Genomic DNA, 12,909 nt, shown 5'->3' on the forward strand with positions numbered 1-12,909 from the left:
GTCTTGGATTTCGTCGACGAGGAGGCATTTTGGCAAATGGTGGTGAAAATGTTAAGTCTTCAACTCGCATACGCGCTGCTCGCTATAGGAATAGAAGAAAATACTGATGAAAATGATGGGCTGCGGGTCTGCAACCCATCATATATACTTTTTATTTTTTAAATAGCGCATACGTGCTATAGCGCGTACGCGCTATTTAAAATAGGAAAAAAAGACCTACTTGTCACCTTTTTGGCACCACAACTTGGTGCATATGCTCTTATATGATGTAAGACTTGTTTATTATCTCTAATATACAATTTTTTTATTATATAAAATTGCCTTGCCCATTTTTTTCCTTCTAACCCTTGTACAAATTAGGACACTCTCAAACCTTTTGTTTTCCACCATTGTAGATTCCTCTTGTAACTTATCGCATGCTATAGAGCTAATTTTCCTAGGTAGTTAGCATAAATAATCTTCAGATAATTTGTTTGTACAAATTAAATGCCGCAACTTTGGAAGACACTATTTTTGCATTAACGGATATAAAGATTATTGTTAAATAACATTTTGGCACACGGAAAAGAAAGGATTTGGATTTGTATTTGTGGTTGAAATTAAACAGGAGTGTTGAAATGTGTAATTTCTCACTCAAATCAAATGTAAAAGCATAAAAAAGCAATAGAGGATTCTAGAAATTCGATTCCAACATAATTTACACCCGCGTGCTCGGGAGTATCAATATAGTTGGATTTCAGAGATCACCCCAGAGAATTTACGTGCCAAAAAATTTTCTGTTGAGAAAATCACAATGGGTATCTGCAGAGAGCTCGACATTGCGAACGGGACTTTGGTGATAGAGGAGCATGAAAATATGATAGACCCCCAAACAGGAAAAGGAGCGGCAGGTTGCTGGACATGGGACTGCTCTCTGGTCCTCGCCTATTATTTGACCACACCAGACTGGCCTCCTTCCTCATTCCATGCCAAATCTGTAATTGAATTAGGAGCAGGCACAGGCGTTCCAGGCCTTACGGCAGCTCTATTAGGATCCAACGTAATATTAACCGACCTTCCCGCACTCTTACCAGGCCTGCAAAACAATGTAGATAAAAACAACCTTCGAGACAAGGTTATAGTGAAAGAATTAATTTGGGGGGAAGATTACTCTTTTTCAGATTTAGGCCTATCACGACCAGCGGATTATGTTCTGATGTCTGACTTGCTGTATGATGTCAATTCTATGCTGGCGTTATGCAAAACTCTGAAGCAAATAAGTGATGGGCATACCCAGATCTTACTGGCATATGAACTTCGTTATGGAACTACCGAATGCTTTAAGGTTCTGAAGGAGAGGGGCTTCGGGTGGGCTAAGGTTGCTCAAAAGGATCTGGATCCCCAGTGGCGGAGCGAAGACATTGGTATTTTCAAAGTTTTTATACAAGATTGAACATTTTGAGTTTCTCATCTTCGTATGTGCATATGTAAATATCAGGACTGTTACTTTTACAAGGATGGATAGATCTTGGAGTTCGTTGATAATAGCAGCAGGATTAGTGAGTGGTCATCCTTAATTGTCAAAACGCGAGGACATTAAAAGCTTATGGTTTTTAACATATTTCTCAGAGTGCAAAGTGTATTGATATTTATTAGAATTATGAATTAAAGTTATACATGGTTTAGAAGATTTGATTACATGGAATTTTGGACGTGGTAATCAGCTTCTATTGTTTTCCTAAATTCATTTTGTCTGTAACGAATTTCAACTTTTTATTTGAAATTCTGATATTTTCTTATTTTGAAACATGGCTTCTTTGGCTAAATGAATGTACAGAGAGTGAAAAGGGGTTACCCCAAGTGGATTTCTCGATATTTGGACTATGGGGCCATAACGATAGTTTGTTTCTTTGTTTCTATCTCCGTTTTTATGCTTAAAAATGGATTAGTACAGACTATATTTAAAGTAATGCTTGTTTTCTGTATTTTCCTGATTAAGGTAGATATTCCCTTAATGGGCATTTGTGATTTTTGAAATGCTCGGCTGTGGTGACCTTATGGTTCTATATATATCTATCTAGAACAGATAACCTTAGATTACAAATGGGACTTCACTAATAGAGGAGCATCAAATAAAATAGATGCCGGTTGATTACATCTGTCTACTTGGTGTGGTTCCTGAGGCCTGATGACTCCCTTTCCCACATATTTGTAATAGAAGTATTATATATGAAACTTTATAAATGCAAATACCAGAGATGTTGAGATTGCAAATGAGACAGAGCTAATAGAGAAGCATGGAAACAAAACAAATACTCTTAGAAGCAAAGAAGCGGCAGGTTGGTGGAGTTGGGACCAAGCAATGGAGCAACAACAGGATGTTGTTCGCTGTAAGTATACATCGTAGCAAGCCAGCTATTGCTTACCATCAGATCACATGAAATAATGGGTTGTAATAACCCCAACCGGTTATAACCTCATCAAACACCAAATTCTTTTATAATTCAATCATTTGACATTTCCTCAAGCACTTTGCAAGCAAGCTCTGATACCACTGTAATAACCTGACTGGCTCTCAAACAATCTGTGCTGAAGAGTTGATATCTTTTTTTTGTTTTTGAGGTTTGCAATTTCGATACAACAATATAGCAGTAAACTAGAAGATTTTGCAACAATAATTTCAACTCAAATATTTAGAGTTTACATAGGGATTTTACAACAGAAAAATTTCAGATTTCAATTTCAACTTAGATATTGAGTATTTTCACAAAATACTAACAACCCAGTTGATAAAATATCCGCTATTATCTAAATAAAAAATACCCCAAAAAAATTAGAAGTTAGAATCCATGACCTTACATGTAAGACATGCCTTGAAACCCTTTGAAATGAAGTCTAGCAGCAGCAAAAGAATTCTCCAACAAACAAATGCAACTGCAAATATATAAAATGCTGCTCCCAAAGTGCAGATAGAAAATAACGCCTAGCAGCAAATATAAATAGGTGCTGAACCAACTCCAAATTAACCAACATCCAACTGCTTCTTAGGAACAGTAGTAATAGTATAAGAAGGTGCCAAATTCCAAATTCCCAACACCACAGTATCTTCCAACTACAATCTATACAGCAACGAAGATAAAGACCAATTCTCAGAAAACTAATTCACAATACATCAACTGTGAATTAAAATGAACTTCTCAAGAAAAAACCCTTAAACTTCAGCAAGGGCACATAAAAATCAGATTTCAGAAACATGACAAAGATGACAAAGCAAAATAAAATGATCAAATAATCAAATGCTTTTCTCATCAAATGTTCTCATACTTATAATCTCCAAATGGCACTAGTTTCCCAAAAGATCTCCACTTAAGAAGTTTAGTCTACACAACATTAAAATATAATAAAGTGCCATTAATGTAATTTATTAATTGCTTTTGGCTCCAGAAAATGACCTTTTCCACCATAACTTAAAATTCTGATACGCAAGGCCATTGTTTCTTATTTCCACGAGTTAATTTTTTTTATCCCGGTTCCAACGAGCTATGATATTGACGTGACCAACAAACAACACCAACAAAAATAACAACCTCAGTGTATTTCGATGAATAATGATAATAATTCACCCGTCTTGCGAAAACAACTGAAGAAGCATCAGAATCGAAATCTAACAACACCAAAGTGATTCTGACGATAAAAGACGATGAATGAACCTAACAGGGTGACTTACTCTAAATAAACGCTCCCTCCAAAATTCTTGGAGTCCAAATCGGAAGCCCAAAATAAAAACTGAGAGCATCACCCAACTCCTCTAACTCAATTGAGCCCATTGAGCCAACAGTTTGACTTACTATAATTAGTAAGTCCCTCAAATGGAGCTAAAACAATAGGCTGCTGAAAAGCCTGTAACCCCACAATTGAGGCCCTCAAATCCCATTGTCAGCTTACGAGGGTCGTGATGGTGAACTGACCAAATCAACTGCAGGAACCTAGTAAAAATGGGGACATTACATGGGTCTCACCATGCCATTTGCAAAGCCAGTTACTGGACATGACACATCTTTCTTTTTCCTTTTCCGGCTTTGACCATTGCATTTCACTAGAAAAAACAAAACAACTGAAACTGCCCATGATTTAAAATTTGAAAATTCTAACAAGAATAGATCTGATTTGCATAAAAAACAACACACTGAGATCATAAGTACATACAGAAATCCAACAGTCTTGTCTCCATGTCAAGCAGGTTCGTTGCTCAACTACCCTAGAATTTTTATTTTATTTGTCTCTCTCTGCTGCTTGTAGTTCTTTAGGCACAGTGCTTCTCTCTCCTTGGTATTCACAGCTTATAAAGGATAAACCACAGATTTTGAGATTTCAAATGGGATTGCTTCATAGGAAGAATATAGACAAAACAGTTAACAAGCAGCAGGTTGCTGGAGTGGGGATTGCTCTTGGGTTCTGTGTCCTATGTGATCTGTTACCTTTCTTCCTCAATAGAAAACTGTCATGGTACTAGGGACATGCTCAGGAGTTCCAGATTTCGTGCCTTATTAGAGCCGATGTTATGTTGACAGAGTCACATACCTTCGCTTACAATTGTCAGGCTTGCAGAACAACATAAACAAGAAACTTGCAGCTAAGATTAAAGTGATGTTGTTTCCAGCCTTTTCTGATCTGGAATTCTTGTGTCTGTCTGAGCGTATTTCAGCTTCTCGGCACACATAAATCTAGCTAGCTCTTGTTAAATGCTAGGCACCAGCGTATGAACCCATGAAGGGGCTTATTGCAATTCATAAAATAGCTAGCTCTTGTTAACCACTAGGCACCTGCATATAAACCCATGAAGGGGCTGCTTGGAACTCCCAAAGGAGCAGTGCTCCTGAGCAGCATGCAGGATTTGGGAGACCACCTATCTCTGTTTGATATCATGATAAAAAAGAATAATCCTTTTAACTTTATATTTGTTGATGAGAAACCATTAAAACATGTTCCAAAATGTACTAAAAGCACAAGACACAGCTAGAAACGCAGATACTGACCACTGGAATGGAAGCTTTATTACCACAAAGAAATACATTTTTGAAAGCCATCCTTGTCCACCTGGACAAAGCGGGCAGCTGAATCACCAATGTCATCTCCTATTTGTACTAATGAGTATGACTACTTTTTGAAATCTGCTATCAAACCCCTTTTATAGGTATATCTAAATCTCATGCAAATAGAGGGTGAATGTCTATGTAAGCATGTCAGCCACCTATTTTCATAATATTATAATAAGTTAGCCTAAGTTTGCTATCTCCTATTTTTACTTATCGATATGACTACTTTTTGAAATCTGCTATCAAACCCCTTGTATAGGTATATCTGATTCTCAAGCAAATTGAGGGTATATGTCTATATAAGCACGTCAGCCACCTATTTTCATAATATCATAATAAGTTAGCTTAAGTTTTCTTTCTCCTGTTTGTACTAATGGATATGACTACTTTCTGAAATCTGCTATTAAACCCCTTGTATAGGTATATCTGATTCTCATGCAAATAGAGGGTATATGTCCATGTAAGCACATCAGCCACCTATTTTCATAATTCTATAATGAGCTGTCCTGACTTCAATTATCTTTATGCTCAAAATATAGTTCTTTATGTGCATACTCATTTGCACATATTTCTTAAAATATATCACAACTCCCATTCTGATGTTGAGTAGCCCAAAGAATCAGAGATAATTGCAACATACATGGCTGCAACCGCATGTCAGCAGTGCGACACATTATACGATGCCAATTGTGTGCCTGCTTTGTGCAAAACTTTCTTACAAATCAGTGATGAGCATGCTCAAAATTAGCTGGCCTATGAGCTTCTGTGTAAACCGTTGAATGCTTAAATGATGTGGAGAATGGGTGCCCCAAGTGGGCTAAGGTTGGTTAGGACTATCTGGGTTTTCAAGGAAGCATGACACCGATATTTCAAAATTTGTGAACAAGAATGTGAGTTATTTGATTTTTTTTGTCTTTTTTGGTATATATTTAATAAGCTAAATTTTTATAGTTAAACATTAAAATGAATCCTTAAGTTTTTTATTACAAGACAAAAGCATGGTTGAGAAACAGTTAGAGGAGGCCTGAGCTGAGGTGACTCTGAGTCAAGCAGCATATGCAAAGTAGGAAGCTGAGGCTATGGAGGTTGCAATTATGTTGAAGGAAGCTGTAGAGATAAATTCAAAAGCACAAGCAGATTTGTAGATTCACGCTGAGCAAGTCTACTAGCTGCGAAAGATATTGGACTCTACAGGGACATCTTCTAAGCCTCCTCCTCTTCTTAGTGTTATGTAGCATTATCATCCCTATTTTGTTATGTTTAGTCCCAGACGTTTTGCATATTGTCGTTCGGAGACAATTTTCTTTTTGGGGGAGATGATGTTGTTGGGTAATTAGACAGTTTTGTGTAATCAAGGGATGTTTCGGATGCGACGGTTCGCCTCACACCCCCTCAGCTACAATATGTACTAGTTTTCGTCACAAGTAAAAGCATGTTATGTCATGTTATAGTGAGTTATGTTATTAGTATGAATCATTGGATGTAATCTGGTACTTGGTGATATATGAATATGAAGCATTCCTGAGTTCTCTATATTTTTTGTGTTCAATGCTTTACTCCTGCATTCATGCACTAAATTCCTATTAACCCCTAAGGGACAAACATAGTGCAGAGTTGCTATTTCTGGAAGCACATTGTTTTTAGTAAGTTGCTTGTTTGAACTCAAAATGTTTCGATTTCTTTTGTGAAGGTTCATTCTAAATATATCAGTCTGCTAGTAAAAGTTCATTGCAAGATCAAGTCTAGTTTTGATAGAATTTTGGTATTGGCAACAACGTACAAAAACTTTGAACTTAGTTTTGAAGGCTTTAGAGACTCCAAAAAGGGGTTAAGCCTCAACTGACTGGAGTGTTTGCAAGTCGAACACTATAGAGCAATTCATAGCCTTTTTAAAATTGGGTCATAATAACCAATCAGAGCAATTCGCAATGAGCTATGATCTCAAGTTTTCACACAACCTGAAATGGACGAAAATGAATTTCCTCCAAAATTGCTTTTGAGTTCCAAAGTTTTTTTGGGCCTACTCTAATATAATAAAATATAAATAATAATAACTTAGGTTTGGTTGACCTCAAAGTTTAGGGTCAAAATTTGTAGAACCTTCATGGGCTGTTAAAAGTTGCCTATATAAAAAAGAATTGTAGGGTTGTCTAGGACAGTTTTGGGGATGTGTATGGTGGCTCAAGCTTACAAAATATTGTAAGGAAAATGCCATAGGGCTTTGCATGTCATATTTCTGAATGTTGTAATTCCATTTTGTTGGAGATAACAAGAAGCCAATTTCTTGTTCTTGCAAATTGTTGTTATTTGTTTAATTTGTTGTGTGTGCTTATTTTAGTAAGGGGAGTACCCTTCATCACCTTTCTGGACCACAAAACACAAATCTTACCTCTGAAAAGGTCTTTATGCCTTATTGCCATATTGAGAAGACTTAGCAAAATGTCCTATTCTACCACAATTTCAGCACTTAAGAGATACCTTTGTATTCTTTGGTACCTTGCTTGAATCTTCTTTAGAGAAATGCTTCGCCTTCCTCCAACATCGTCCATGTCTTAGACTCAATATCATCAACACCTTTGAATGCAGTCTTCCTCTTTCTTTTTCAACGTCTGCAAATCCCAAATGCGGAGAGTGAACCAATGAGGTGATCAGTTGAATACTGACTTAGATTATTGCATTCCCTTATTGCATTATATTGGCATGAACTCCTTAGGTAGGGTTAATAAGATCATGAGTATGACATCTGTGTCTTCTAGATTTCTACTAACAACTTTGATTCCATCAACAACATTAGTAACTTTGTAAATGGAGCTTTCAACACTCTCATCTTCTGTCTTTCTTAGGACCTCCTACTTTTGTTTGAGATTCATCAGTCTTGCTTGTTTTGTCTTTAAATCTCCTTCATATACCAAGACCAACTAATGTCAGTTCTCTTTAACACCTTTCAAATCTTTGGTCTTCCAAAATGTTGTGCCACATAAACTACTAAAAATAATCTCTTGCTTCCACATTAGATTCCTTTTTGTCTTTCTTCTTCAGTTATTAAAGGTCTTCCTAAAGGAGGATAAAAACCGGTTTGAATAACCTCCTAAATACCATTCAGCAATGTTTTCGAATATGCTTCCATTGTGTACTTTTAATAGGGAAAATTAGGACCATCAAATACCAAAGCCTAGTAGTGTAAGTTTTGTGTCATCCTGAATCTACCTCAAGTAGTTGAGCTTCTTCAAGAGGAACCACAACTCTAATGCCAATTGTTGAACACCACTCCAGATGCTGGAGGGGGGAGGGTGTGCAGACCAGCATAACCAAAATCACACAGTAAACATCAAGCAAGTAATGAACAAAACTAGCAACATATGAAAATCCATATTTTATATGTGAAAACCCAAATTTGGAAAAAACATGGTGAGCACTTTGCCCACAAAGAACAATCACTGATGTATGTAGTCTAATTACAAAAGTTGATAGGAGTTCATTGCTCTGAACTTGTAACCCAAGGCTTGTTACCAAAGTAGCAAGATGCAACAAACTCGTTCACCAGAGACTCACTGTCTAGGGACAAGGTACAAACAACTCTTTACAAGGATAAAGAGAGATTCTCTTGATAATGCAACTACTTGCACAACACTGTCAACCTTAGCAGTATAATGTGACTACCTTTTCTTCTTTGCCATTATCACTAAACTTTGCACCTCTAATTGTACATCCTCATTGGTTCGTACACCATTCACTTGCTAGTATCAGTGGTTGAATCGCTAGCCCATCATTGTGGCCTTTGTGGGCTAATGTCTTGGTTTGAGGGTCCTCGGATTGAGTTGTTAACTGAGCAGTGGTGACATCACTTATCTTTAGTATTTTTTGGGATCAGGCCCCTGCCTTTGCTTAGTTACCACTTTTGACAGGGCACTTGAGTGTTTGGCTTTGGCAGTGAATATATATATTCAAATTTGACCTCTTGAAGAAATTAATAGGCTAATCTCATGCTTACTAGTTGTCAATTAAATTACACTTTATTAATAAAATGGCTCATTATAAAGTTTTAGTGGTACGAATTCTATTTAATGAATATTTGATGTGTTTTGAATGTGGGCGTCTGGCCTTGGAGGAAATAAAATTATAATTATGAATTCAATCTCCATTAAAATCATATACATTTTAAGGCAATGTGAAGAGGGAAGAAGAAGCTGATTGGTCGACTTGTAAGGGAGAAATATATAAGGCCAAAGATCCATACTTATGCATTTGATAATTGTCTTCGAATTGAGAAGTTTCTTGTGTGCAAGGTTTTCAAAATATGCAGCTTGAAAGAATGGAATTCTTCATGAGTTTTTGCAATCAAAGATGGTGAAAGACCCATCAATTTTTGCAATCATCTGTGGCTTCATCCAGAAGCCATGCCATGATTGTGATTAATTACATTGAAATTGGAAAAGATTGATATAGTTTTTATCAGCTATAGTGCAGGCTTTGAAGTTGAAAGCCAGTATACAATAAACAAAACTTTTAGATGAGAGTTTGTGACAATAATAAGGCAGTCATCCCTGGTTTTGCAGCCGCGTGAGCCTCTAGGCTTAATGCCAAACCTTCTACATTGAATGTTTGATAATTGAGAGTTGATCTTTAATTCCAGATATTGGGCCTTTAGAGTTTTCTTGCATTCTACAAAGATAGAGATAACCCTTGGCCAAATGATAGAGCTACATCTGCAATAAGGTTTTCATAAATTGTTGTTAATTTCATTTCTCAAATTTCAAAAGTTGCTATGTTGGCAAAATGGTTTGCACTCCCCTTGGGATTCATGACAAAGGACTAACCACCTCTTATGGATCATATAAGTCTAGTGGTTGTATCGGCATTGATAGGTTGATCTTTTGGTGCAACAAAAACCAATACTTATAACAAGTAGTAGTGGAGCTTAGGTACAAGTTCAAATCCCCTTGGGTAAGGCTAAGGGGGATTTTATTGGCAAAACCTTTAGCGCTCGCCTCGAGATTTGTGAAAAGGGACTAACCACTTCTTGTGGATTCCATAAGTCCAGTGGTTGTATCGAGCATTAACAAGGTGACCTTTTGATGCAATGGCAACCACTACTTCGAACATGCCGATGTATGCAAATACATTAGCTGTTGAATAAATTGGAGTACTTTTACATTGATTTGCAATAGATAGTTTTTTTTCATGCATAGTTTTTATATATTCAAAAAAAAAAAAATATGAAGTCTGAAAACTCAAAACAAAACTAATTTTGCAAAGGAAATTATTCAATCAATTGCCAGTAGCATAGAGGTAGAGCTGACAAGGTTCATATGATTCCTGCCATCCTGCAAGGTTGGGTATGATATGCAGCTGCAGAGATTTGCACCCCATAGGTATTATACATGTAAGTATATAAAACCACAATTTGAATAGGGACATGTACCACCATTGGACATTATGGTTGACAAGAGAGGTGGTAGTCCACCTAGGAATCCGGGTAACAATGAAGATAGGGAAGCCACGGACATTTTCAGAGGCTTGGCAGCTAGACAACAACAGATTAGTAATGTCCTACAACAGCTCACCATAACCATCCAATAGATATCACTATCCAAGAATCAGAATAATAATCAGGAGGAGCATGGTAGTGCCATTGGGTCATCTAGAGCACACAAAATGCCTACAAGGACTGATGACAGACCCACATTTTGAGACCAGATTCAGAGGAAGATAGCGTGAAGGAGGAAGAGGGGTTTGAAATGTCTACTCCTTGTAGGAAGTTTTCTCGTAAACCTTTTACTTTAGCTAGCTGCTGCTAGTGATAGTAAATCAGCTCCCAAGAAGATTGAGAATTTAGGACCAAAAAGACCATTCCTAGCCCCATTGGACTAGGAAACACTCAATGATCTCCGGGAGAAACATTGTTTTCATTGCAGGGGTCCTCATGATGAGAAACATGATTGTCCTTTAAGGCCAAAAGGGAAGAACATGCAGATGGAATGGTTTTTATGATGGAAAAAACTAGTCTGATATAGAGAAGCAGCTAGCTGCCCAATAAGATTCATGGGCTGAAAGTGAAGAAAGTGAAGGTAAGGAGGTGGGGTGAAACTAATTTCAAAAAAGTATACTTCTTTTAAATGAAGAAGTTCCTTTAGAATATGTGGCTTCTTGGTAGGTTAAAGAATGATCACCGTATTAGATATAGGTTTAACCCATAATTTTATAGATGCACGGTTGGTGGCAAAGCATGGGATCCAAACACAAGAATTTGAGGGTATAAGGGTGAAAATGGCTGATGAATATACTCTAAAGTGTGACAGGATGATTTCTGATCTTCCAATGCACTTGAACATCTGTGACTTCAAGGCAGATTTCTATGTTATTAATATGGGAGATAGAAATGTTGTCATCATTATGAGTTGGCTTCATGCCATTGGTGTACTCACACTTAACCTTTGAGACATGGGGATGAGGTTTAAGGTGGATGGTAGGATACATGTTCTAAAGGGTATCAGGGAGAGTAACTTGTGAGACATTACATTCAGACAGGTGGAGATGCTTTTTAGACAAATATGATTGAGTGGGCAACAGAGTGTACACTGATGCCTACACATGATGAGCAAGAAGAATCAGCTTATCATCCAGATTTACGAAGCTCAAAACTAAACATTCTAAAGTGTTTAGTGACATTCCACCTGGTAGGCCTTGAAATAGAGGTGTAGAGCACATCATTGAGTTGGGGGGAGGATTTAAGCCCGTCACGACCACTACTTATTGACATCCCAAGCGTCTGAAAGATGAAATTGAAAAGACTATTAGGTGATTTGTTGGCTATGGGACACATTAGGACGAGTAAGTCACCTTTTGCTTCATTAGTTGTTTTAGTCAAGTAAGATGGTATGCTCGGGATGTCTATTGACTACTAGATTTCACATAAGAGAACAATTAAGAATAGGTATCCCATCCGTTGTATTGATGAGCTTATAGATGAGCTTCATGGAGCTTTCTTTTTCTTCAAAATTGATTTGGAGACATGTTACCATTAAATTATAGTTAGAGAGTGGGATATTGAGAAGACCACTTTTAGGTGTCATTGTGGACACTTTGAATTTTTAGTTATGCCATTTGACCCAAGCAATGCACCAACTACATTTCAGTCCACTATGAACAATGTCTTCCAATCTCTGTTGAGGAGATACATCTTCGTGTTCTCTGATAACATACTGGTGTACAGTAAAACTTGGGAGACACTTGGCTTATATAAATATTGTCTTGGTAAACTTGACAGGGAGTACTTGAATGCCACGGAGTTCAAATGTGCAGTGGGCATGACTGAGTTGCTGTATTTGGGTCACATTACTAGTGCAGAGGGTGTGCGCATGGACCCTAGAATGATTTGTGCTATTATAAAGTGGCCTATTTAGAATTTGACATACCTCAAAGGAATTTTGGGATTGCATACCTTCTATCTGTTGGTTCCGAAATCCACAGATTGAAATCCTACGAGCCTTGCCAACTCAATGCTGCGATTACAACTAGTTATGGCCAACTTGCTAGGACTGGTCAATCTGATCCAAGTCTTCTGCACTTTTGGCTCTGTAGGACCAAGGCATGTAAGCTTATTCCTAAGATAACTCCTCTGGCCTTGGCTTTTATAGCAGACAATCTGATCACAAATGCCACCAAATTCTCTTCCAAATGGCAAGAAATTAAGAAGACCTTTAGTGTGCACAACTTAAATAATATGTATGAATACTTGTAATTACTTGAAAGTAGAAATGCTTGTAAATAAGAATGTTTATAAATTATGATAGTGAGTGAATCAATTCTTTACAAGGAAAGTATACAAAGTAAT

General features: G+C 37.2%; 1 protein-coding gene across 3 annotated transcripts in view; it reads left to right on the forward strand.

The window, feature by feature from the left end:
• The first annotated feature begins 656 nt into the window (after nucleotides 1-656).
• LOC149564892 (uncharacterized) overlaps nucleotides 657-12,909 on the forward strand; it is a 46,329-nt gene continuing 34,076 nt past the window's right edge. For all 3 annotated transcript variants that reach the window (XM_089818436.1, XM_089818434.1, XM_089818435.1), the window contains exon 1: nucleotides 657-1,403. In XM_089818436.1, the coding sequence (XP_089674562.1) occupies nucleotides 794-1,403 (610 nt within the window). In that variant the 5' untranslated portion in view covers nucleotides 657-793. The remainder of the gene's footprint in view (nucleotides 1,404-12,909) is intronic.

Source organism: Cupressus sempervirens, chromosome 3 (genome assembly GCF_028749045.1).
Source record: "Cupressus sempervirens isolate cs-2001-9-10 chromosome 3, ASM2874904v1, whole genome shotgun sequence".
Lineage (NCBI taxonomy): Eukaryota > Viridiplantae > Streptophyta > Pinopsida > Cupressales > Cupressaceae > Cupressus > Cupressus sempervirens.